We start from the raw sequence: 26,109 nt of genomic DNA, 5'->3' as shown, positions 1-26,109 counted from the left end.
AGCTCTATGTTGAAGAACACAAATCATTTATTGCCATAAATCTAAAAGTGATCATGGTCTGATCAATAATTTGTAGCAACCTTTTAGCTTGGCATGCATCTCAAATCAAAACATTGAGAATTTTAACCTACTGAATAACTCATCTGCTTGACACCAACCTGGTGAAATAATTTTATATTATCTTTTGCTTTCATTGTAGGCTTGTGGTTCTCTTCGACCCTAGCATGATTTCGGCAGCTTTCTGAATAGGTCCTTCAAGACAAGGATTCAGCGTTTCCAGTTGAGGATCCCTTCTGATGATGGATAGCCATGCCCTCTGAATCTGAAAGCAATCTGTTATTTTTGAAGTCTAAGAAAAAATTGTATTTCCTTAAAATGTCCTATCTGAGTATGCAAGGATCTGTAATATCCACCACATATGTCATATGATGGTAGGCGGCACTTCCAAACGTGATGCTCACGTTTAACTTCCCATCTATGTAGATTTTATTGCGAAACATAGTCTAGAGGGTAACACGGGATGGTGTCCAAATGAGTTTATCCTTAAATTGTTGAGCTAAATCTTTCCAAGTGACGGTAACATTGGCTCCTGTGTCAGCGGTCATATTGCAAGGAATATTGATATTCCCATTGATGGACAGTCCGTTATTGTTGCCACTCACCACAGAAATCTTGAGTGCTTTAAAACAGGGCTTTTCGTTATCTGGCAACTCCCCCTCCTCAATATGGTCATTAATTAGTTTCTTGCATCGTTGCAGGGAAATGATCTTATTTTGGTACCCCGGGTTGTTTCGCAGTTCCATCACTTTTGTTTCTGGTCACTCCTTTTTTGTCTCATGGCATTTAATTGTCTGTTTAACTCGTCTGTCTCATTTTCCATGCGCTAGGGTGTTCTGTAGTTCCTTCGTATGTGGCCTTCAACACCGAAGTTCCAGCTTTTTAGGATTGGTAGCTTTTCATTCTTATTCCATCTCAAGGCACTGACTGGTCTTGTAAAATCATCTGTTTTATTTTCCGTGCCCTGGAGCATTCTGCAATGCTGTTGCATATGGCCTTCAGTACCACATTTCCAACACTTTAGAACCAGTTTGTTGTTTACTTTTTCACTATTGAAAATTGCATCTTATACACTTGCCAAGAAGTCTTCCCATCATATGTGGATAACCTCAGGGAGGGACGAGCAGGGCATGGGTAAAAGTTTAAATCCATCAGAATTGCTGCCTGCTGTCGCTATGAATTTCTTTAGAGTATCAACTTTTCCTGCCACTGCAGAAACTCTGTTATCAATTTGGTGTTGGACGGCAGAAACTCTTCCTTCAATTCATTGCTCCACAGCAAAAACTCTGCCTTCTATTTCTCCAACCTTACTTTCAACTGAGTCTATTCTACCTTCCATAGCCTCAAATTTGTTTTGTATTATGCAGGAGATTTCTTTTTTTATTTCCTCTTGGAAACATAAGCATTTTTTTAGAAAAATAAGCATTTCTTTTTTTATTTTCTTTAATTGCTTCCATCTTTTCTTGAACCACTTCCATTCTTTAACGGACTCCTGTACCGCTTTAAACTGTTCTTTAAAGGATGCTTGGCAGGCTTCCATCTTTTCTTGGAATGCAGCAAAAGCAGTGATGAGCTGTCTCAACTGCTCTTCCATCGCTCTTGTGATTGGCATTCAAAATCCCGCCTCTGACACCAAAAGGTGTTGCGTACGTACGAGTTCGTTATGAATTGAATGCACAAGTCCTATGAAAAATGATTAAAATTTTTTATTATCACAACAAATAAAACAAAGTGCTTAAATTTCCACAGATATGCCTACAGTATTGCAATATCTCACAGTAGTTATCTTTTAAACTGCTCAAACATTCAACAGAACTGAATTAACTGCACGGAAAGCTAATCCGATTTCACCGCGAATTCGCTACAGTAAACAAGAACAGTTTTCTAAACAAACTCATAAAACAACTGAGCTGAGGTGATCTTTCTCTGGTTTTTATAAGCTTTCTAATCAGCATGAGTGTAGTCTTATATTTTGTGCATGCTCCTGCATTTTTAAATTTTTTGACATAGATTTCTCTTCAAATAAGTCACGTGCAACATTGCACGAGGAAATGAAACAATTTAATAGGAATGCTTTTGAAAATAGCAAATTAAATAAATCAATACAAAAACCATAACAGTATTTAAACTCTTTCATGTTGCCATTCTTCTATTAAAAATCGGTACATACCGCAGAGGTAGTTGCACTAGTACAAAAGTACCATAGCATACATTAAAATTACTTTAAAATTCGCATTTACACTGAGTGGGCAGTTTATTATGACCACTCAGTCAGTATTTGTTGGGCATATTTTGCTTTTAATACGAACTCATATTATCAAGTGCGATTACGATTGCAAACACTACGTATTATAATAATGAGGTAAAAGTTACTTATAGGGTCAAAGTTTACAGTTTTGCTACTGTTGAGTAGATCGTCGGGCTATCGATATGTATCGTAAGTCGGAAAGCATTATAAACATATCAAAACCAAAACATTAAAATACAATTTAAATGAAAAATGATGTCTTAAATATAATTCACAATTAAAACAACAATACAAATTTAAAATACACAAACGATATGTTAAACATTGCATATAAAATACATAACATTACAGCTTGTCATCACACATTATCTCGTTTTCCTTTGTAAACAACGATCCGTATTCGCCCGAAAAACATCAAAGCTCGGTGTCCATGTACACATCCATCTATTTCCCCTTAAAAATATCAGAGAATTGCACAACCTCGGCATTGCGCACTACATTGGCTCTGCCCATGTACACATCGATCTATTTTCACTTAAAAAAACATCCTATAATTGCACAAACTAGGCGCCGCGCACAACCTCGGTATTGCGCACTACATTGGCTTTGCCCATGTACACATCGATCTATTTTCACTTAAAAATCATCCTAGAATTGCACAAACTAGGCACCGCGCACAACCTCGGCATTGAGCACTACATTGGCTTTGCCCATGTACACATCGATCGATTTTCACTTAAAAAAACATCCTAGAATTGCACAAACTAGGCACCGCGCACAAACTCGGCATTGAGCACTACATTGGCTTTGCCCATGTACACATCGATCGATTTTCACTTAAAAAAATCCTAGAATTGCACAAACTAGGCACCGCGCACAACCTCGGCATTGAGCACTACATTGGCTTTGCCCATGTACACATCGATCGATTTTCACTTAAAAAAACATCCTAGAATTGCACAAACTAGGCACCGCGCACAACCTCGGCATTGTGCATTACATTGGCTCTGCCCATGTGCACATCGATCTATTTCCACTTAAGAAACATCCTAGAATTGCACAAACTAGGCATCGCGCACAACCTCGGCATTGCGCACTACGTTGGCTTTGCCCATGTACACATCGATCGATTTTCACTTAAAAAAACATCCTAGAATTGCACAAACTAAGCACGTGCACAACCTCGGCATTGCGCACTGCATTGGCTTTGCCCATGTATATAGCGATCTCTTTTTACTTAAAAATCAGAAATTGAATAAACTCTGCATTGCTCATATACTAAGAAATCTTCTTTCACTTAAAAGAAATCGGAGAATTGCAGAAATTCGCGCTTAAGCAACTCTATTGATTCGCGTTGGGGAAAAAAAAAAAAGTTTCTAGAAAAATTGAGCTTACTACAGGTGAATCAAGATCTTAGCCTAATTGATTTCTCAGCCGTACATTTCTTGCAAATACTACCATTCGATGACTTTTTCTGACTAACTAATCAGCATGGTATCTTACATTTTTCACAGAAAACGTTATCCTTCAATAATCGACAATCCATCAAAAACCCTCTAAAAAGTTCATACTCTATTGTTAATTCAAAATACTTCTTCCCAAAATTTTACGCTTGTTTGAAAACTCCCACCTTAAATTTTCCTTTATAATCTCCTGATATTTAATTAAAACATCACTAACAGCAGTTTTAGAGCAAGCAATAACTAAACGCAAAAATATCACCTCAAGTAGCCAAAAATATATATACAAAATAGTATTCACGGTATCTGAGCGTTAAACAATCGCCAATAACAATGTTACGAATTGTGTATTTAGATATTAATTTTAGTAGAATTCTAATTTAAAATGTTGTATTTCCTCCTACAACGCAGCGTGAGACAAATTTTAAGAGAAATCTATACCGGAAAAGTAAGAATACAGGGCACGTGCATTAAACTTTGAGTAAACGGATATGTCGGTAATTTGTATCGAAATTGAATAAATGTGACTGACTACTAAATTAGCTGTAACCGTAATTCCATCCTCTTGTTTACATTGCGTTTGGCGAATAGTATGGGTTACCAGATCATATTATTTATCGCCGCTCTTGGTGATATTTTTTTGTTTAAAATTCCAGGTGGGCTATACTAAAGCTGTGCCCTTTTTTGAATATTTTATAAAAGGAAGCATTTTTCAAACTGCATATAATTTTAAGATTCGACTTGCAGCTGATCTTTAGAATATGGTAACTGGTAGTTTGGCGACATTTTGGAGGCGATAAAGGTTACTACGTGGGACTTTGGTAATGTGAGCAGTAAATACTTGGGATATGTCAAGTGATATTAATGGACGAATTACGGTTCTTTAATTGGAAAAGGGGGGAAATCGGGAAAAATATCTGGAAATTTTGTATTTGGCTTTATTCTGTGTTGTGTGAAACAGTGTTCGTTAATTTTTGGATCCCATGGCCCTAACTAAAGTGAATTCGAAATGGGTATTTAGTGGGATTGAAAGGGGTAGTAATAAGTGTTTCTTTAAGGTTGTGCGAGATAGAAGTTTAGTTTGTTTCGCGAGTTTTATTAAGTTATTTATTTTACTTGGTACCTTGCTGTGAACTATAAGTATGATTTTAAAGATCCTGAAACAGGCGCACATACGCTTGCTTTTTATTTAGCGGATGAAATAAGAAAAGTTTATCGGACACGTAATCAAGATTCTGAAGAAGATTAGGTAAGTTAGTATTTTTAATTATTTGAGGATTTTATTTTTATGCATTGTTCTAAATGTAAGGTGGAAAGGAATTTGGTATTATTGGGAAAATTGTTATTAGCAATGATTTAGTTTAAAGTAATTAGGATTGTAAGGTAATTTTTATTAATTTAATGTATGTGCTCATTTATATTTTAAGTAGTGTTTTTGAATTTATAGTTATTTTGTGAATTTTATGTTTGTAGGAATTTGGTATGCGTTTAAGTTGAAGTAAACGTGCATGGAAATAATTTAAATATTTGATACTAAGTATTTGTAATGCTTGCGGTATGAATTCGTTGGTGACGTGTATAATGTAATACATGATTTAGAGGTAAAAGTTTTTGGATATTTTATTTATTTTATATGTGGAAATGTTCATATTTGTAAAGGGTAAATACTTTTTTGCGATCAGGTAATTTCATATATGTTCTTTTTACCGGGTTTAAAGATTGAGAAAATTGTCATGTATTTTCGTGAAATTTTTCTAATTTATGAGAAAAAAAAGCAGTGTACATGGATATAGTGAAGAGTGTGCGCAATGCCATTTTTGTGCAATTCTGGGATGTTTTTTTAAGTAAAAATAAGTCGGCGTGTACATGGTTTATGTGTATGTGTTATTTTGAAAAACGCGTAAGGAGTATGGTATTGTGCACTTTTTCCCAATTTTGCAGTGAATATTTGTCATGATTAAGCAGTTTTGTTTGATAAAATTTCTAGCATAAGTGTAATTCGGCTAGTAGATTGTTGGAAGAAGTGTTCAGTAGATAAAAAGAAAGGAAACATGTCTTTACTTCGTGAAAACAAAATGGCGGCGGGGAAAAAAAAATAGAGGGTTGCTGTAGGAGAGTTGGTTGCCAAATTTTCGCCAAAAAATCGCCAAGTTACCATAATGTAAAGATCAACCAAAATGTCTTCTTTTTAATTTTTTCATAGTAAGCGTTTTTCCCATGCAATTGTCTTGAAATATTCAAAATTCTCAGAATATGCATCAGTTTTCTCTAAAAAATTAATTTTACACTTTTTCTCTCCTCCTTTTTTTTTCAAAATATTTCTGACTTTTTGCTGTTACAGAATTGGTAGGAATAATTTTTCTTTAGTATTTTAGACATTGCAGCGTGGAAAGTTTAGAATGGTTTGTATCAAGATTTATAGACCCATGATTCTAGAAGATTCGAGAAATATGTGAGAAAATGAAAAATGTCTCCTTGATATCGACACGTAATGGATGTATTTTACAGAAAGTTTGCGATGAATTTCTTACCTTTTGGAGAACGTCTGGAAGAACAATGAAAACATAATATTTAAATGTTTTACATCTGATACTAGAATCTTTTTCTTAACATATTTATCTTCCCTTTATTTTCTCTACTTTTCACTAGACACAAGCATCAAAAATAACAAAAGTGCCTTCTAATCTTATCACTGGGCAGGCATTATAGAAATCGATTTTTTTTATTAATAAAGAAATTGAAAACTTACAATTTAAAAGATTCATCTAATATGCCTTAATGCACCATACACAGAGCTGGCACTAGGCATTTTCCCACCTGATGCAATCTCTGTGGATCCTAAATTCTAAACGTTTTGCTATTTCTAGATTTTGTTGTTCGGTGTGTCACTAAATTCTAAAAATTCTGCCACACCAGCTTTGTAACTGGGCTTTACCATATATATTTCATATTTCTTCTGAATGTTCATATTACTAAAGAAATAGAATTAGCCACTTTTTCTATACATTCTAAATGCATTTAGTGTTTTTTAGAATAACAGAAATAATTAGATCCAAAAATTATAAAATGAAAAGGAACCATGTTGAAGAAAGAAACTGAATACATAAAGAAAATTACTCCTCAAAGATATGTGCAGTTATTATTATCTAACTTAGCCAATTGTTTATAATTTCAGCCTTTTGGTTTATGATTCAGTCGGGGGGGGGGGGTTGGGACTATTTAACTTTTACCAGATCAAGTAAACCCTCATAGGTACCTTGTGGAGATGTTGATAAGTTAGGAGATAAGCACGCAGAAACTAGCGAGAGCATTGGTTTGCATATTGAGACAACTTTCTAATTGTTAGAAAAGATGATTAAAGAGAAGGAAATCGATATAAACTAGCCAAAATGTTTGGAAAGGCTTCAAATTAAAATGAAGGATAAATATTTTGTTGAGTGTTGTTACAAAACATAAATGTTTTGTAGCTTTTAATGTGTATCCTAATACCGTTTAAGAATCAATGTCATAAATTACATGTATTTTAAACTGTGAAATTTTATTAGATTTTGATTTTAATAGGCTTTTTTAACAGATATTGTTAAAAAATATAATTTAATAGTGGCCATGTAAATCCATAATGACTAAGGTTATCTAATTACCTAATTTAATTATTTATAACTAACTACTTACCCTTAAAAGTTATTTCTACATATTAAAGCGAGTTATTGCCTTTCATTAACACTTACTGTGGTCACAAGATAAAACACAAAAATTTTAAAATTAAAGTAAAACTTATTCTTTGCATCTAGTGAAACTTAAAAATAATACAAAACAACTTATCATCTCTGGTACTTTAATCGCTTATTGGAACATTAAAGTATATTAACTGGGCTACAATCCCTTGGAATTCTACACAAAGCTATGACACAAACTGCATCAAACAGAGCTTGGCTAAGTTTCAACACTTGCCAACTGTGTCTACATCGGACCTTTCAGGTTTGTTCTAATGAGCAGGTCTCTCTCTAGGCAAGCAACAGCGGTGACAACATTCAGTCTTTTGTTATGAATCATGCTGATTATGGTCTTACTTCTCATTTTAACCTATACCATTTGACATAAAATCTACCTGCTATTTACTAAACCTCTAGACTGACTAAGTATGTAACAAAATGAGACAAATAAAAAAATCAACATAAAGCTAACTATTAGTAAAACATAAGTAAATGGCATCTTCTTTCAAATATGTCCAACTATTATAAGTGTAAAATATTTAGTCCTACTCGATAAATTGTAGTATAAAGTTTATTTTATTCTCAAACTTATTAATCATTATGTTAATTAATTCATGTTTAATAATAATGCATACTACTCAGGGATCTATTTTATTTTTAGGATGGTATTACAAAAAGTGAAATTCAGGCATAGAATAGTATTTTTAATTGAATTTATTCAGTTCCCATTTGCTCATAGGTCCTTAATTTTTTCATTAATGGTCCTTAAAAGTCCTTAAAAGTACTTAATTTCTGTGTGCAGAAATGTGTATGAATCCTGCATAGACCTAACCTTGCAAAGGAACAGTGGCCTATATGCTATTCGTAAAAGTCAGGACATGAGAGAAAACAAATGTACCTGTCCACTGAAGAACTCAGCAAAGCACGTGACCAAATCCATTACATCTGCTTTGGAGTTGGAGCAGTAACCAAATCCCTGATCCTCTCCACAGCTGTGCTCGTGAATGGCTTTAATTCCTTGGAGGTCCAGATTGGATGATTGTGAATCTGGAAATCTCTTTCAATATTATCTGACAAATGCTGAATGGAATTGAGACCTGGGGATTGTGGTAGCTGCCTCAGCGAAATAAAGTCTTTATGTTTGCAAATCAATGCCATGCAATGCCAGCTATATGGCAGGACACATTGTCTTGTTGAAAGTCACTATCACCATTGAGATGAATTATCATTACAGTAGGATATACTCGGTCAACAACGATGTTTATATATGATGATAGGTTCAGGCTTACTGAACACAAAGGGTCTAAAGCATGCCAGGAAAACAACCATCATATTGCCTGTACCAGCTTGGATGGTTAAGGCAATGCACTTAGCATCCATGCTTTCATGCTGTTTTCTCCAAATTTTCTCTTGTTGATCTGTATGGTGACACTGAAAACATGATTCATCTGATCGCATAATTTATTTCCAATTATCCAAAGTCCCATTCTTGTGCTCCTGAGCAAATATAAGATGTTTTATCGTGTTACGGAGTCGGGTAGATTTTTGGGTAAAAGGAGTTAGGGAGTCGCTAAAAAAACACGTTGACTTCGACTCCAGTTTTTGTTGAACAGTTTGAATTTGAAATGAAGTTTAAAGGGAATTGAAAAAAAATTAACGATAAACTGAGTTAATATTTTTATTTATGAACTATATACATTAATAAATAGTTATTTTCTATTTTATTGACATATTAATAAATAAATATAAGGGAGGAGAATAGATGTGATATTTGCCATTATTGATTAAACTGCTTCATTTAGTTACAATTTAGGTAAGCAGCAATAGCAGCAAGAACTCCCAAAATTCTGAGGAAATGCCATTCTGAGGAAATGAGCAGGAAAAGGAGCAACACAATGGAGAAGTACATATTTGATGATATAGTGGTTGTTAGAATTAAGAACTTTTTCAGAAGATATAAGTAACCCTAATGTTTCATTAATAGAAAGACTGTGGAATGATCTTGCAGAATTGGAAACTCTTCTTTCTGTACCATATATAGCCACCAAAAAGCTACAATCTGAAGAATTAACAAGAGGCAAGACTGGAAGTATGTGATGTTTGTTCTTTCTGAAATGGAGGGTTTATTGCAGAAGGAATCATTTCTTCAATGAAGAAAAGAGAAACTAGTTTGCAATAAGATCAATAAGACATATAAACTAGAAACAGTAAGATCGTGCTGGGTTCAATATATGTAGATCCAAAACCCTGAATTTTGTTGGATGACAAACAAATTAAAAAGGCAAAGGCAAAACGAATGAAAATAAATAATCAAGATATAAAGATAGATATAAAAATGAAAAAATACATGCACGGCCTTTGAAGAAATAGATAAATATGATTGCTCTTGCAAGACATCTCTTTTAGAACTTATAAAAAAATTCTATCTTGAAAAGTTAAAGGAAGTAGCCCTAGTAGTAACAGCTCTTTTTCCTACTGAAATCAGTGTGGAAAGACACTTCTGAGTTCTGAAGTTTATCAAATTGGATCTATGGTCCTCCAACAAAGAAGATCTTGCCGAAGTTTTACTGTTTCTTAGAAATTACTAATGCCAGTTTTTCCATTTTGTAATAAATGCTAATTAATATAAAAATTTGCTATGCATCAATTTTTTTTCTGTAGCATCTGTTACTTCTTTTATATTAAAAAAATAAGCTGTACCCGTGTGTATATGTTTACATATATATGAAGGAGTCGGAGTCATTAATAAAATTCTAGGAATCGAAGTCAGTCATTTTCCTTACCGACTCCACAGTCTTGGTTACGGCAATGGTGTTTGAACTGGCTGGCATCCATAACCCATATGATGCATTGTGCAATGCTTTATTAGACCATTTGAGACAATCCAGATTAAGATTTGCTGCAATTTTGTGCATTGTTTATTATTCTATTGTTTTCTACAAGTGTGGAAACTCTCCATTTCGCCAGAGCATTCACTAGTTGAAGATGACAGCAAGTTATGCATTGAAACCCAGTTTTTTTTCCCTAAAAGTTCCAGTCTTTAAGCACTTTAACTATAGCTGCTCTTGAACTTTTCACAAATATGGCAGTTTAACTGATACTTGTTGTATATGTGCAAGCTCCTATACTCCTCTTTCTGAGTTTATCAGAAGATGTTTTTTCTTCATATGTTCAGAAATGATTCACGTAAACTATCTAAAGGAGCTAAAATTTCTTTTTTTTTTAATACTAGTCTAGCCCTATAGTGGCAACAATATAATGCCATAATGAATTTGCTTCAAACTGTCAGATGGTCGTAATAACGTAATCATTCAGTGTGTAATGTTGGATAGCTATAATAAAAAAGCATTTCTTTTTTTTTTTTTAATTTTCTAGTATTTTGTTAATTTGTCTCATTTTAATTCAAAACTTTGTTCCTTTTTATAGATTTACATCTGTGAATTCAGCTTCAAATAGAAAGGGGAAAAAATGAAGAAATTCAGTGTGTTTGATCTTGATATAGATTATAATGCAGAACCAGCCAGGATATTGCACAAAATACCTGATGTTTGGGAAACAGATTGTTTTGATTCTTATGAAATAGTAAGTCCAAGCATAAGCAGTTTAATTGAATTATGTGCCAAAAAACTCTTATCGGATGTTTGTATGTTGCGAAACATCAGCAGCCAAGTTCCAAAATCTATCCAAGCTTTCTTATTGAATAAAGCCATAAGTTTAAGTAAGTAATTATAACATTTGGTGTGAAAGAAATGGAAGTTTTGCATTATATATTTTATTTTTCCATTATAGATTGATAATATGTAGAAATTTCTGTGTGAATTTTATCAAAACAATATCTATTTTTGAATTATTTCAGAGAGAACACTTTCAATAGCGTTTTTGTTAAAATGCTATCCATACGAAAAATTTGTTTATCCATCACCTGTAAATTGGAACACATGGACTGTATTTTGTGAAAACTTCAAAATAGGAGCAAGGGATATTGATGTTATCTTTAGAGATAATGTTGAGATTATATTCTCTACATTTTGCTCATTAATAAGAGAAAAAAGATTAAATAATCCATTACGTGTTGTTGACATGCAGTATTTGTCTGTAGGTAAGTATACCAGTTTCATAATTTTTAAAAAGTTAAATATACACAGATATTGAGTAAATATATTGAAAAACATATATGTGATCTAAAAATTACATAAATCATTTTCTTATTATTACAGCTTCTGTAAACTTTTCTTCAGTTTCGCTGAACTAGTATCTTTGTTTATGTTGGGTAAGCATAAGTTAACCCGTGGGGCAGATGTGGCCCTTTTAATTGCTTAATCCAGCCCATTATGATATCCTGTGCTGCTACATTTTCATCACTTTCCTACCTGATTTTATACATAAAATATCAAGGTGCTCCTGTATGAGTATGTGTCTTTTATTATGCCATATATGTTCATGTGTGACTGTAATAGCTGTTCAACCTAAGCTGAGATACCAGAAACCATATGGATTTGCCAAATATATAGTTTTATTATTTTTAACAGCTTTAATGTAGAATTAAATATTGGAATATGAATATTGTTGAAATATGTAGTTCTGTCATTTTTAGAAGCTTTAATTTAGGAATTAAACAGTGAAATATGAATATTGTTGAGATTAAAAAAAAAAAACTTATCAGGAAAGGGAGCTTAGGAAAAGGACAGTTCACTCCTAAAATTTTATTTAAAAATGAAACAGTACATATGTCAGTCATTTGATGATTAATAGGAGCAAATCCCGTCTTTTGGCATATTGAATGAAACTGTAAATTATCAGTAAATATAGTATTTTTATTACAAAATTGCTAAAGCAAGGAATAAGATATGTGTGATAGTGCTATTAGTAATGCTGAAGTTGTGCATGATGCCGGGTTTGTGTGGTTCTCTGATGTTTTTTAAGTGAAAACAGATTGCGTATGCAGGAAGATCAGAGCATTAAAATTACAAAACGATTTTATGAAAAAAGTTTTTTATATCATATAAGTATTATTTAATAATTAAAATATGTATTTTTAAAAGTGTCTTTTATATATCATATACTTTTTTACATATTTTATATTTAGTATTTGCTGATTTATGATAAATGGTGATAGTTTGGGAATCTTTAAAAAATAAAAGTTGCAAAAATTAGCAACTTGCATCCAATAAGTAACTGTTAGCTTTCCATCTTGCAGAAAATAACCAAATTATGCCAGGGAAGTTGCATTAATATGTAAATACCCAGTTCTTAGTGTTACGAATTTGTCTTGTGACATTTATGTGCAGTAATGTTTAGAATGAAAATGGATTTAAAATATGCTGGAATATGTGTAAGTTGAACACCTCTTTAGAACAAATGATCAATTTGCCATTTTTCATCGTTATGTTGTGTATGTGTATATAAATATTTATGAATAGAGATGCTGTAGATTTCCCTATTATAAATTCTATTGTGAGACTTAAAAAACAAACCTTGTTGTGAATTGTATCATATTTTTAAAACCTGAAATAAATTTGTGGAAGTCACTATATTTACATTATAAACGTTATGCTAGAAACAGCTAATATTACATATGAATCATGTTACGGTAGTGTTTTGTTATTGGAACTGGATTCAGAAATGTATATATGTGTTCATGTATGCGTGTATACAAGTTCATACATGTATTTATGCACACATATACGTACATACATACATTTCTGAATCTGATCCCAATAACAGAAAAGTATCTGTTATTTAATTCCATTTAAATTAAATGTATGAAGAATTATGTACTTTTCTGTCTGAAATATTTATAGAAATAAATTGAAACATAAATAATATTAAAAAGGGAAAACCTCTATAATATATTGAAACACGTCCATTGCAGTGTGTGAAGCTGATCAAAATGTATAAAAGCATTTAAAAAAAATCATAGAAAAGTTTGATGTTTCAAATGTTTACACAAAGATTTCATTTTTGTATAAATATGAATTTTGTACATTTGGTTGGTAAAATGATCTATTATATTAGAAATAGCAAGATAAAATCTGTGTTTTAGTAGTGGGGATCGGAAAATCTCTGATTGCTTGAATCTTGGCCTCACTAGGCGACCTTTTCCCAGACCCTACTTCATGACCCAGAAATTTCACATGGTCTTGTGCGAATTTGCATTTCGAGGGCTTAACAGTCAATTTAGCCTTCTGAAGGCGATTTAAAACCACATCCAAATCCTTCATATGCCTGTCTCAAGTCGGCGAAAAGACTGCGATGTCGTCAATATACGGTAGAACAAAATTGTCCAGCCCTCCTAAAACTTGAGCGATCAATTTACAAAAATAGAAAGGCGCATTTAAAAATCCAAACATCATTTTCTTCGGGATGAAAGATCCAAAAGGCGTCACAAATGCGGCATACCTCCGTGCACGCTCTGTGAGTGGTATCTGGAAGTATCCTTTGGTTAGATCCATGATTATGATAAATGGAGCTGCGCTGACTTTTTCTACCACTTCTTCAATATTGGGAAGAGGGAAAAATTCGGTCATAATTTTTTAATTTAATTTTCTGTGGTCTATACAAGGATGAGGATCTTTACCAGGGACCTCTGCTAAGATCATAGGCGAAGCATAATCAGATTGCGCGACTTCTATGACTCCTAACTCAAGCAACCGCCTAATTTCCTCTTTTAGGATGTCGGATTGTCTCGCCGACATTCGATAAGGCCTGACTCTAACCGGAGTCTCATCCAACAATTTAATATCCATTTCGACCAAAAACGTACAGCCGTGGTCAGATGAAAACACCGCTCCATACTTCCTTATAACTTCTTGGAATTTTCCTATTTCCTCTGCCGAAGCTCTTTCTTCTAGCTTAATATCTCCAACTATTTTCCAAAAATCTACCTGAGTTGGATCAGCCAAGGGATAAGAAATATCCACTTCTCCCTCAATATCTTCTATGACCTCCTCCATCACAAGATTCACAAACTCGGGGCGCTGATAATAAGGTTTCATCAAATTTACGTGATAAATGGTGTCACTGCTACGCTTACCCAGAATCTCTACCGTATAATTGATTTCAGAAATCGCACTAGTTACTTTACCTGGCTCTATCCAGAGCCATTTTGTGTGGTTTAGACGTGGCTAAAACAAGCATGAGATCTCCGACCTTAAACCTTCTCATAACAGCGTTGCGATCATACCAGAGTTTCCTTTTACTCTGACACTCTTTCATCCTCTCTACACACAGCTAGTGACACTTCTTTAATCTGTCTATTAAGTCTAGAACATACTCGACCACAGTGGGGTCTAAACTTTCTTCCTCTAGCTAGTTTTCATACACAATTGTTTGAGGCATTCTCAAATTTTTTCCATGTACTAACTTACAGGGACTAAAACCTGTGCTCTCATGGCTAACAGTTCTGAGGGCAAACAAAGCACATGGCAAACATCCTTCCCGCTTTCCAAGCACAAAGCCTTCAATACCCTTTTCAAGGTGGAATGCAACCTTTCAACAGAATTGCTTTGAGGGGGACACACAGAAGAATGATACACCTTAATTCCGAACTTACTAAAAAACTCAGATGTAAGTTCACTGGTGAACAATCTACCCAAATCACACTGAATTTCCTTAGGGTAACCTGATCTAGATTTGTATCAAGGCTTGAATCACACATTTAGAGTTTAAATTCTGTACAGGAATGGCATCTGGATATTTGGAAGCAACACAAATAGACGTAATTAAGTATTTATTTTCATGTGAAATAGCGATCAGAGGTCCTACTGCATCAATATTTAATCTGCTAAACACTTCTGATATAACAGGCACAATCTTCATGTGGGCTTTCTTTTTATCCTTATTGTGACCTACACGCTGACAAATATCACATGTCCTCACAAATTCTTCAATTTCCTGGTAGCAATTAGGCCAGAAATAGTGTGTCAAAACTCTATCCTTGGTTTTTGTTACCCGTAAATGACCAGAGATTTCCTCGTGGCATAACTTCAAGATCCCTTTCTTAAAAACAAGAGGCACACACAGCTGACGCTTATCTTCCCCTTTTTTAGAACCTGCCACTCTGAATAGTCTTTCCATGACTATTATAAACTCTTTTTCATTTTCACTTTCCCCTTTCTTCCACAGGGTCGTTAAACTAGCGCAAGTTTTTTGTGCTTCCAAGAATTCTGCTGGCAAAACATCCACAAGGATAGACCTTTCTTCTAAACTGATGTCTGCAATTTTAATTGCCTCCTTCGTATTACTGGTTAACTTCCTTTCTTCTGAATGCTCATTATTGATGGCCCTTTCACTTATTATCTCTTTCTTTTCTTCCGATCTGGAATCTAAGTCATTTGCACTCGCTCTCTCTAAACTCCTGCACGCATGCGTTTGACTACGAGTCTCCACAGCATTCAAGAGAACTGGTCGTTCCCTAATTTCCTCAATCAACTGTGCAGTTTTATTCCCTAACAAATAGTACTCTTTATCTAACTCTACCGGAGTAACCGCTGCCTTTGTGGTGACCACACCAAAATCACCTTCAATGGTGACTTTCGCCAAAGGTAAACATTTACATTCTGTGTCCAAAGGCTGTTTTACCTGTACAGTTTCCCCTAATAAGTCACTAGTATTAATCCAAGTACTATTACACAGATCTATACCAGCTCCAGTATCTCTCAGATATTCTCTCTCTGTCCCATTAATTACTGCTTTCTTGAAATACGGCTCGAAACATTTTCGTAAACTCTCTGTTCCTAGATTATTCACCAGATTAGCCTTATTCTTTTCCAGCGATGGACAGTTAGGTCGGATATGTCCATCCTTTCCACATTGGTAACACCTTATTTTCCGCTGTTTCTTGAAACCTGCTTCATTGAAAACTTGCCTTTTTTTAGGAGCCTCCTCTTTTCTATGCTCCTCTGATTTAATTCTTTGATGACCACTACTTTTCTGATTATAACTACAGTTAGAATTTATATACCGCTCTCTATCTTTCTCAAATGGTTTCTTTAACCCTATTCTCTGTTCTAACTTCCTCGTATCTCTTCGCAAAGCCTCATACTTGTCGCATTTCTCTGCTAAAATGGAAGCTGTTTTAAATTCTTCCCAATTGTCTTAAGTAGTGCCCTCTTATTTCTAGAGGGACTCGCCGCTTAATTTGCTCAGTGAGCATAAGTTCCTTAAGACTTTCAAAATCTTGAACTTCTACTGAATCCAACCAATTCTCTAAATACACTCTCAATTCATACACTAAATCCACCCATAACATTCCGTTTTTTCTAGAATGTTCTTCAAATTTTGTTTTTAGTGCCCAAGAACTAAGCTTGAATCTCTGCATGAGTAATTTCTTAACATGCTGATAATCATCCTCTTTATTCGCTGGTTCTTTCACTATTAACTGGGCTACATCGTGAGGTAATAAAGGAATTAATTGTGAGACCCAATCAATCTCATTAACGTTCTCTTTTTTAGCTTGTTTCTCAAATAGCATAAAGAATAATGAAATATCTATATTACTCGGTTCAAAACGCGGTACTAGATCTTTCAAATTAACCTTTTTTTCTCTAGATTGTTCAACTTTCGAAACCGTGAAGCTAGCCTATTGAACCACATTCATCAGTTTTAACCTTTCCAATTCAACAACTCACTCCCGCTCCCATTCCGCTCTCTCTTGTTCACGTTCCCGTTCTGCTCTCTCTTGTTCACGTTCCCGCTCTGCTCTCTCTTGTTCACATTCCCTTCTGGCACACTGTCACTTGTCACTGAAGAGGCTTCACCACACGAACTATCCTTGCACGTAAAATTAGATCGTTCTTGAAGAGAAGAAAGTCTTGACTGTTCACATAAAACTCAATGTTCGCAGGCGAAAAAGTCCGTTCCTAAATTTACTCTCAGGAACAATCTCACCGCTGCCACCAACTTTTAATATTTACTGCTGTGGTGTAGTGGCCGAAACCGCTATGCGAACCCTAGGTTGTGACATCAGGTTGAAAACGAAACACAGCGTAAAAAAATTTATTGAATGCTAAAAAATGGCTACATACAATTCTGAAGAGAAAAACTTATCTTTTTCAAAAATCAAATTCTATACATCAATCGTGCGAGAGCCATACGTGGCTCTCGAGCCTGCGTTTTTAACATTGCCAGCAATTTTATATTATTTTAATAACAACTATTTTTTTACAACTTAATATTATTTTAATAACAATTAAATAATTATATTTAGTCCCGTGATTTCTTCACGTATATTGCACTCTAAATTTGCAGTTTGAAATCATTCGTCGTAGATTTATGCGACCTTATCACACTGTCATTTTGAAATGTTTTGTTTTCGGACATTAAATTATCATCTTTATTGCTCCACAATATATCATTAGTGTCATTTAATTCAGTATTTATGTGACATTTTTAAAAACAACAGTGTGGAGTGCAGGTCAGCAGAAATAAAATATTAAAATGCTCATTTTGAATTTAAGCCTTGCCTTTATTTTTCATTTAAAAAATAGAAGAAAATATGGCTTTCATTTGAAGTACAGTATTATTTGCAGCTATGTTACTGCTAGTTTTCAAATGGGGATTTTTTAGAGTGGTATATCAAACATTATAAAAGAGTTTTATAGTAATGCCTCCCCTCCTTCTCAAAGAATGTTGCTGGGAATATGGTATATTTGTGTTATTTTTTTTTATTTTATTTATTTATTTATTTATTTTTTTAAATTTTTGTTTTGAATAAAATTTTTGCATTTTTCTTCTGGAAGATAGCTGTTGTGAAGAGAAAACTTTACATGCAGAATAGTCTCTAACAATGTATTTTAGAACATTAAGTATTTGATACATTTTTCTTATGGTAATTTCTATTTTAGATGCTTCTCGCATTTGTGAAAAGATGTGGGCTGAAAGTGTAAGGTGTACAGAAAGTAATCAGCCAAGTCCTTGTAAGTACTTTTTATTGATGAAATTTTTAGTTATTATTTGTTTTAGCTGTAGTTTCCATCTTTATATTAAAATAAAGGCTAATTCTTTTAAAAATTTTGTGTTTCTTTAAAAAATGATGCTTTTTACACACCAAAGCTTAATTTGAAATTTAATTTCACTTTTAATTAGAGCATCTGAATTTTACAGAGACAAACTCACCAAGCTTTCATTACTTCTAAATTAATTTGTTATATAAAAACATAACTATCATGAGGAGGTAATCTTAGAAAATGGATATACAGTACATGAATTTATTAGTGCTGAATATTTTGTAAATCCAGTCCGTGCATTGTCATAAACTATCGATTTAATTGATGTTTTATTCTTATTATTAGTTTAAATCGATGTTTTATTATTGCTAACAAATCAAAGTTGCAAAATTTGTATTTGATAATACAGGGTGAATCTGAACAAGTGGGCAAAACTTTAGAGCATGATAGAAGGCAGCTATATGAGCAATATTCGTCATAGAATGTGTGGTCAGAATGCAAGGGGTGAGAAGTTAAAGGGTAGTTCTTCACTGTCACATTTAAAGAATTAACACAATGAGAGGACATACTTCAGAAAACATTTTATTATCAGGGATGTAATTGATGTACGTGCTCCAAAGAAATTACTGTAATGCAGGCTTCATACCTGCGCGATAGGGACTGATGCACATTTGCAAAGACTCCATTTCCCATTTCATGCCAGGATAGAAGGCTCATATAGCTGCCTTCTATCACTTTCTCAAGTTTTACCCACATGTTCAGATTCACCCTGTATAGTTTACCATTTTATTTATTTTTTTTTTAAAATAAGAATCAGAGTCCTCCCCATTGGTGGTACCAAAGTGAAAAAATTAATCTTTAATTCAGTCACATTTTAATATGAAAGATGTACTGTATTTTGGTTTTGTTGAAAGAAATTATTTTTAGTATCTGTTCCACTTTAGTAACTGAAATAAATGCTTTACTTATAAAAATCTATTAAATAAATTATCGAAGTAACTTTTTTATAAAATAGTTACATAATTTTTCTGTTCTTTTGGATGAAGTTTAATAATATCCTGTATTAAATAATTGTTGCTTTTGAATATATTTTAGGTAGAACTTGTACTGACTGTATTAGCCTTTTATTTGCTATTTGCTATAAACTGCCTAAAATGTACATAATACAAACAGCATTGAAAATTTCTGTAAAATTAAATTTTCCCTGAATTTTTATAACATTTATTATCATAAAAAACCTGCCCTTGGCTAAGTGAATAAGTCTGTTGAAACACTAGTAGTTTATCCAGGTTTGAATCCCAGGGAATGGAAGTTTGTTTTGTATGCAGGCTTTTGTGCTTCTTGCATGTGTAACCTAAACAGGAGTTAGTTCCCTTAGGCATCTCTCTACAAAATTGTACCTTCTCTTGGGCTGATAGACTGGTAATTTTTTATTAATGGCATATCAGTCAAAATTGTACGTCAGTTGTGTTAGCCTTTTAATTTATCCCCTCAAGCAGTTATGTCCATAAGAATCAACAGAGGGAATGAACATCAGCTGAGTAATTTTCCTTTCAACATTTTCAGTTGCCTTTTTGTTGAAATGCTGTTAAAAAAGAGAGAGAATCAATATGGATAGTACAATTTGGAAATTACCAACTATGAAGAATCATGGTTACATTTTTCCAAGAAAAAATGTGTTATTCATTCTTAAAGATTGTTCATAAAACCACAAAACAAAATTGTATATTATTAGCACTGAAGCTCTAAAATGACACTGCCAGAAGAGTTGATAGAAAAAATTGTTGTCACAGAAATCATTGTATCACAGAAATGTACAGAGTAGATGTTGAGTTGAAAGTTCATGTGCTTTTTTTTCAGTGGCTAATTAATTTACTTCCTTTGGCTGCAGGAGCTCATATTGATGGGGTTATGTCAATTGAAACTAAAAAATGGACCATTGTATAAAACCACAGATTAATTGCATGAGTTCTTATTTGAAAATTTCTGTATTTGTCTTCATTTTTTGTATTTATTTTGATTTTAACAAAACAGTCATTCTTTTCATGAAGATGTATATTTCATTAGGGTTGCCATTTCAATCTCTGATTAGATATTTTGCCTATATTTATATTTCCTGTTAATAGAGAAGTACTGATAGTGCATAATGTGCTCTTCTGTATTCAATCAAACTACTCGCTACCCCTTGATAAAAACTCTCATCATGACATCTGCCGATCATTGTCTATATCAATGATACTCAACTGATGGTATACTAGAGAAAAACAGGTGGTACACAAAAAACAAAGTAATATTTTTAACTATTAAATTCAAAAATTAAATACCTCAATATCCTGTTAAAGTTTTTTTTCTCCAACACTTGTAAATTTATGCCATCTGAGCTTTGTTCAAGGCCAATAGCCACTCACAGACTTGTGCAAAATAATCTGTTTTTATTTTCACAAATATTCTTTTAGCCGTAGAGATAACAAAAATTGTCATAAATGATGCTGTTTTTTTTTTTTTTTTTTTTTTTTTTTTGTGTGTGTGTGTGTGTGTGTGCTTCTTATTAGTTTTCAGATCGAGTAATCAGTGCAAGAAATGTTATGGAGATACTCAGTCCATTTTTCATTATTGTTGTCATAGTAAAATCGCTTGATGTTATGAATGGCAGCATTAAATTTAAATTTGATGATGAGGTAGCACATTCGAGTGTAAATTTTACAGAGCTTATTTTCCTCCTCAAATTTTCTCAAGATGTTATCAGAGAGTTTAAAATTGGGTTGCTTGATGATGAAGGAGCTCTTCTTGATACTTTCAGAGATTTTGTTTTGTAAGTATTCTGTGGCAGTATCAATTTCTACAAGGCTTTGAGACTTTTATCAAAAGATTGGTTCAATAGTATCTACAGTTGACTTTGACAGGGTAGAACTGGAGTCCGGAGTGAAAATTACAGTGAGTGAAGAGAACTGGGAAGTGGTCACTGGAGAGCCTGTTGGTGACTGGTAGATCTGGATTGTAGGAGTGTTAATTTGCAATCAAGATATCAGAAATGTCCATGCCGCCTCTGGTGTTGGGTGGAAGCTGTGGGACCTGTGATGCTAGAGAAGTTGGTACTAGCATGCTGATGATATAAAATATTTCTGTTATTGTTTGAAATGAACAGCATCTTATCCACGTCCAGTCACCAGAAGAACTTGAAAACCTCATGGAGCTATTACTAACTGATATACAAAACTGATATACGAGATACTTACAATGAAATCCTTCCCCAGCGTCATCCAAAATAGTTGCAATCACTAAAATGGTGGACAAAAGAAATGCAGAACTCTCGCGCGTAAATTCAAGTCTGAAAGACTGTACATGGCCCAATCAAATGTATTGCAAATTTATCAAAGAGAAAAGGCACTTTACAAGCGAATGATTCTGCATGCAAAAAATAACTCCTGTCATCAATTTTGTACCAAAAATTAAAATGTATATGGTCTGCATCGTAAAATTGCACCAGTTCTTCAACCAAGAATTTCCTAAGGTTCCAGTCTTTCAGATGTAACTATCAATCAAATTTTAGATACAGTATTCCCAGAAGATGACATCGCTAATGATACAGCAGCACATTAGTAAAACAAAAATACACAGTGCAAAAAAAACACAAAAACAATGGACATGCTAACAAAATTGGGCACAGATTTATATCAAGTAATATAATTTCATATAAAAAGTTATAATAAAACTGTCATAGTATAATAAAATGCAATCTATAATAGAGTAAAGCAAATAACAGCAGTGCTTATCATTTGAAAAAGTGATTAATTTCTAGTAAAAAATATCTTACATGTATTTAAAATGTACATGCATTCAAATTACGATAAATAAATACTGACTTTTCGCAATTATGAAGACATGACACATTGGTAGTTAAATTGTCATAAATGTATTATAAACTTGAAAATCAGGTTTGATTCGGTGGGATCAATGAGAGATAGGATTCTGTGACACACAAAAGGAAAAGACGAAAAAATTTTGAAAGAAAAAGTACTATTCTGGAAAACATTAGCACAATATATAAGGTATAATATGAGGAATACAATAGAAACCTTGAAACTGAGAAACTCATGAAAGAACTGCAGCAAAGTGAAAGGAATTTTGCAAGACGACTTAGACAACATTCTAGTTGAAAGGGTGCAAATAACAAAAGAGAAACTGCACGATAAAGAAATAATATATAGACTGTTTAAAAAATTACAAAAGAAAGAAATTCATTAGAAAAAATTCTCCAACCAAAATTTATGTAATAAGTTATGTTAATAATGTGAATGCAATTATTGTATACACTTTATTTGTAAATCAGCCACAATGTATGGCAATGTAAAAATTTTATAATTATTAATAAATACTAGACAAGGGCGGAGGTGGGCAGAACCTATTAACCATGATGGTAGAGGGATGGTGCCCACGTCCTCCATTACTACTACTACTACTACTATTGTTTGAAATGAAGGAATTCTAAAGTTCGTGTTTCACTTTCAAATCACTGGCAGTAATGGTGTTGGGACCAAGGCTCATCAAATCAAGATCTCGAGTATTTACACAGGTATTATAGACTGCAAGGATGTAAAGGGAAGTGTTATTTTGCCAATATTTTTGCTGCTGGTGGCTTCTACTGAAGTCAGCTTTAGGATGATAGTATCATAAAAAATATGATTTCTAATGAAGATGATAGTCCCTCTGCCCTTATTGTGCAAACGGCCATTTTTGAGAATATTTTAGGTTCAGTAGATTGATTCACAAGGTTTTTCCAGGAAAAAGGATGCCTATTTTGTGACATTAAAAATTGCTTTTCTTCGATCAGCTGTCCTCTGATACCATTCATTAGCTTTGAAAAATGCTATACTGAGATAGCAGTTACCTGCCTTGTTTAGTTTTTCAGCTAAATTATGGCTTTTTAAAACTATAATCACTGTGCTAAAAGTAATTGAATGCTTTAATTGCAACTTTAATTTTTCCATAAAAGCCTTTAGCTCTTTTGAATTTTTCGATGAAAATTTTTGCAGTTATATGAAGACTTTTAACATTATTGAAAAATAAATTTGAGTTTTCAAAGTTGTTGGCTGGTTTCTTCACCCATATGGGGTCTTTAACCAGAGCAGTGACATTTTCGTTCAGAAGAGGAAATTCATTTTTGTTGGGAAGGGAGCTTAACAAGCTAGATTTTCTGTTTGGTGGTTTTTTTTTTTTTTTTTTTTTCTGTTACTAAGATGACCAGGATAGTTTGTGTAGGATCTATTATTACAGAGGTGTTCAACAGAACACTGAGCACAAGTGGGGGTGATGTTTTCCTCCTTGTTTGGGAAATCTTTGTTAAGATGAAAAGTACTGCAAATAAGGCAGCATGGTTTATTGTGGTAGCTAGATTGTGCATGTCCATATCTTTGGCACTAATGATAGTGTGGCAGACCTTTTTTGAACTCTGTACAGACAACTGTTGTGCATCATAACATTAAGCATGCCAGATATGAGATCTCCTTTGAATCTTCTGTCCTAGCTAACTCAGTTATAAGAATCAGATTGTTTTCGATGTGGCCGTTATGCATGCAAGCAAATTGCTGGACCTTAATTACATGAAAACCAAGTTCTTTTAGTTCATTTCGATATCTTTGATCAGTATCTTTAGGAAGACATTTAATGAGTGCTTTAGCTAACTTGTTTTCAGTGGCGAATCTAGGATGGGATAAGGGGGGATATCTGATCCCAGGCGTAGCATCCAGGGAGTGCCAAATTGATGTTACAAATTTTAGAATGAAATACGGTCAAAAGTTTTTAATCCGGACTCATCGGGACTTCGGCGATTCCAGATTATAGATCATCAGTTTAAATCTGGTAAGATGGCATGCAGAAATTATAAAATTAAAAATATGAAACCATAATTTATGAAATAAAGAGCAATTATGATCTAAAGGGTATCAAAATTAAAAAAAAAAAAGAAAGCTTTTTTTAAACATTTCTTTCAACGCGCGCATGCGTAAAGCATACATTACGCATAGTCGAAAATTAGACAATTGCAACCAGAAAACTATTTGATGTGTATTCGTGATATTTATAATGTCGAGGAATTTGATATTTAATTTAAATCATATCAAAAACAGAGTACATCGAGATGAAATACTACATTTAGTAAGGAATTATAAGCCGAATAAAATAAAAAGATCTGCCCGGAAGAAAAGGATAGTGCTGACAGATCAACTTCCAGTTCATTGCGCGCCGCGTTGCCCCCCCCCCCCCCCGCAGAGCTGCGTGAAATTCATAAACATATTTCGGAATGATTAGAGAATCAAAGGATATGCCTTTATCCATTTTTTGCAGCAATTCCACTTTTTTTTTATGGACATCGGAACATGCTTTTGCTTTGTAGATCCTTTGGTAGCTCCAGAATCGGAAATTCTTTTTGACATAATCAAAAGTTCAAGCTTACTTTTATAAATTTGCTCTAGCAGTCAGTAAAAAATAATAAGCCGGATCCAATTAGAAGATTAAGGAAGAACGCAATCTGCAACATTAACTGAAATAGATAATTAGATAATTTTAGCTTAGCTTGTACCGTCTGTTATACATTAAACACACATGCGTAAACGTATTATGCACATGCGTAGACGCATATATGCATGTGTAAAGGTATTATGCGCATGCGTTAACGCATTATGCATTGATGCATGCACAGAAAGTATGTAGGATTGAGGTCCGGATTGTAGATCATTCCGGATTATGGACGTCCAGATTAAAGACTTTTGACTGTATTTTGCATTCTTGGCGCACATAAGGGGACGCAAAATCTTCAGGTGTCCCCAGGAGCTGAAAATCCTAGCTATGGCTCTGTTTGTCATCTTTCAATTTCTAAGAATAAAATTGAATTGTGCTTCTTGGAATTTTGGAGTGAGTGTGTGAAAATTATTTGAGGTGAAAAATTATTAAATTCGTGGCTAAATCAGTAACTCTTTCTGCAAGTGTATTTCAAGACAATGAAATTGATTGAAAAGCCTTCACATTTCCAGGACAAACAATTTCTCCAGCTTTCATTAGGCATTCCGTGATGAAATCACCATCAGTAAAAGGCTTCGAATGTTTAGCTATCAACTTGGACAAGACGTAGCTTGCATGTATCGCCGCTTCACTTTCTTGCAATACTTTGCTAAACATGGACTGTTGCTTTTTCACTCCTAACTTGAGCTCTTTCAATTTTTCTTCTCTCATTAATCCTTCGTAATTGTTATATTTCGATTTGTTTTGTTCGTAATGACGTTTAATATTATATAACTTTGGTACATTAATAGTATTATTACATATCAAGCAGATTATTTTATCTTTTATTTCACAGCAAAAATATTCTAATTCCCATTTTACTTCGAATATTCTATGTTCGTCAGCGATTCTTCGTTTAATTTTACTACCACTTGGTTTTGATATAGACATACTGAATACAAAGGGCTGGAATAAACACGGTTAACGTTAAAAAGTTAACAAAAATTTATTCTTTCCACAAGAGATAAATCAAAAGTCTAAAATATTTCTTCAAAAATATTCTAACAATATCAAAATATCAAACGTTTAGCAAAAATCAATTCAAAACAGAGAAACTAATTCTATCTCCCAGCGAAATCGCTACAAATCAATCACAGCAAGTAAACAAACTTAAGTAAACACTTAAGTAA

General features: G+C 33.5%; 1 protein-coding gene across 3 annotated transcripts in view; it reads left to right on the top strand.

The window, feature by feature from the left end:
• The first annotated feature begins 4,316 nt into the window (after window positions 1–4,316).
• Window positions 4,317–26,109, top strand: part of LOC118195091 (leucine-rich repeat-containing protein 14-like) — a 47,966-nt gene continuing 26,173 nt past the window's right edge. Inside the window, exons 1-4 of one of the 3 annotated variants that reach the window (XM_035366326.2) lie at window positions 4,317–4,421; window positions 10,905–11,196; window positions 11,335–11,577; window positions 18,323–18,394. In XM_035366326.2, coding sequence (XP_035222217.1) covers window positions 10,947–11,196; window positions 11,335–11,577; window positions 18,323–18,394 — 565 coding nt within the window. In that variant the 5' untranslated portion in view covers window positions 4,317–4,421; window positions 10,905–10,946. Of the gene's footprint in view, window positions 4,422–4,514; window positions 5,015–5,521; window positions 5,968–10,904; window positions 11,197–11,334; window positions 11,578–18,322; window positions 18,395–26,109 lie in introns of those variants that run through there. The other 2 variants (XM_035366324.2, XM_035366327.2) reach the window with 2 other exon arrangements.

Source organism: Stegodyphus dumicola, chromosome 8 (genome assembly GCF_044657685.1).
Source record: "Stegodyphus dumicola isolate Sdum_Otavi_A_Nest chromosome 8, ASM4465768v1".
Lineage (NCBI taxonomy): Eukaryota > Metazoa > Arthropoda > Arachnida > Araneae > Eresidae > Stegodyphus > Stegodyphus dumicola.
Note: the sequence above shows the minus strand (reverse complement) of the source record. Positions and strands in the feature narration are given on the sequence as shown.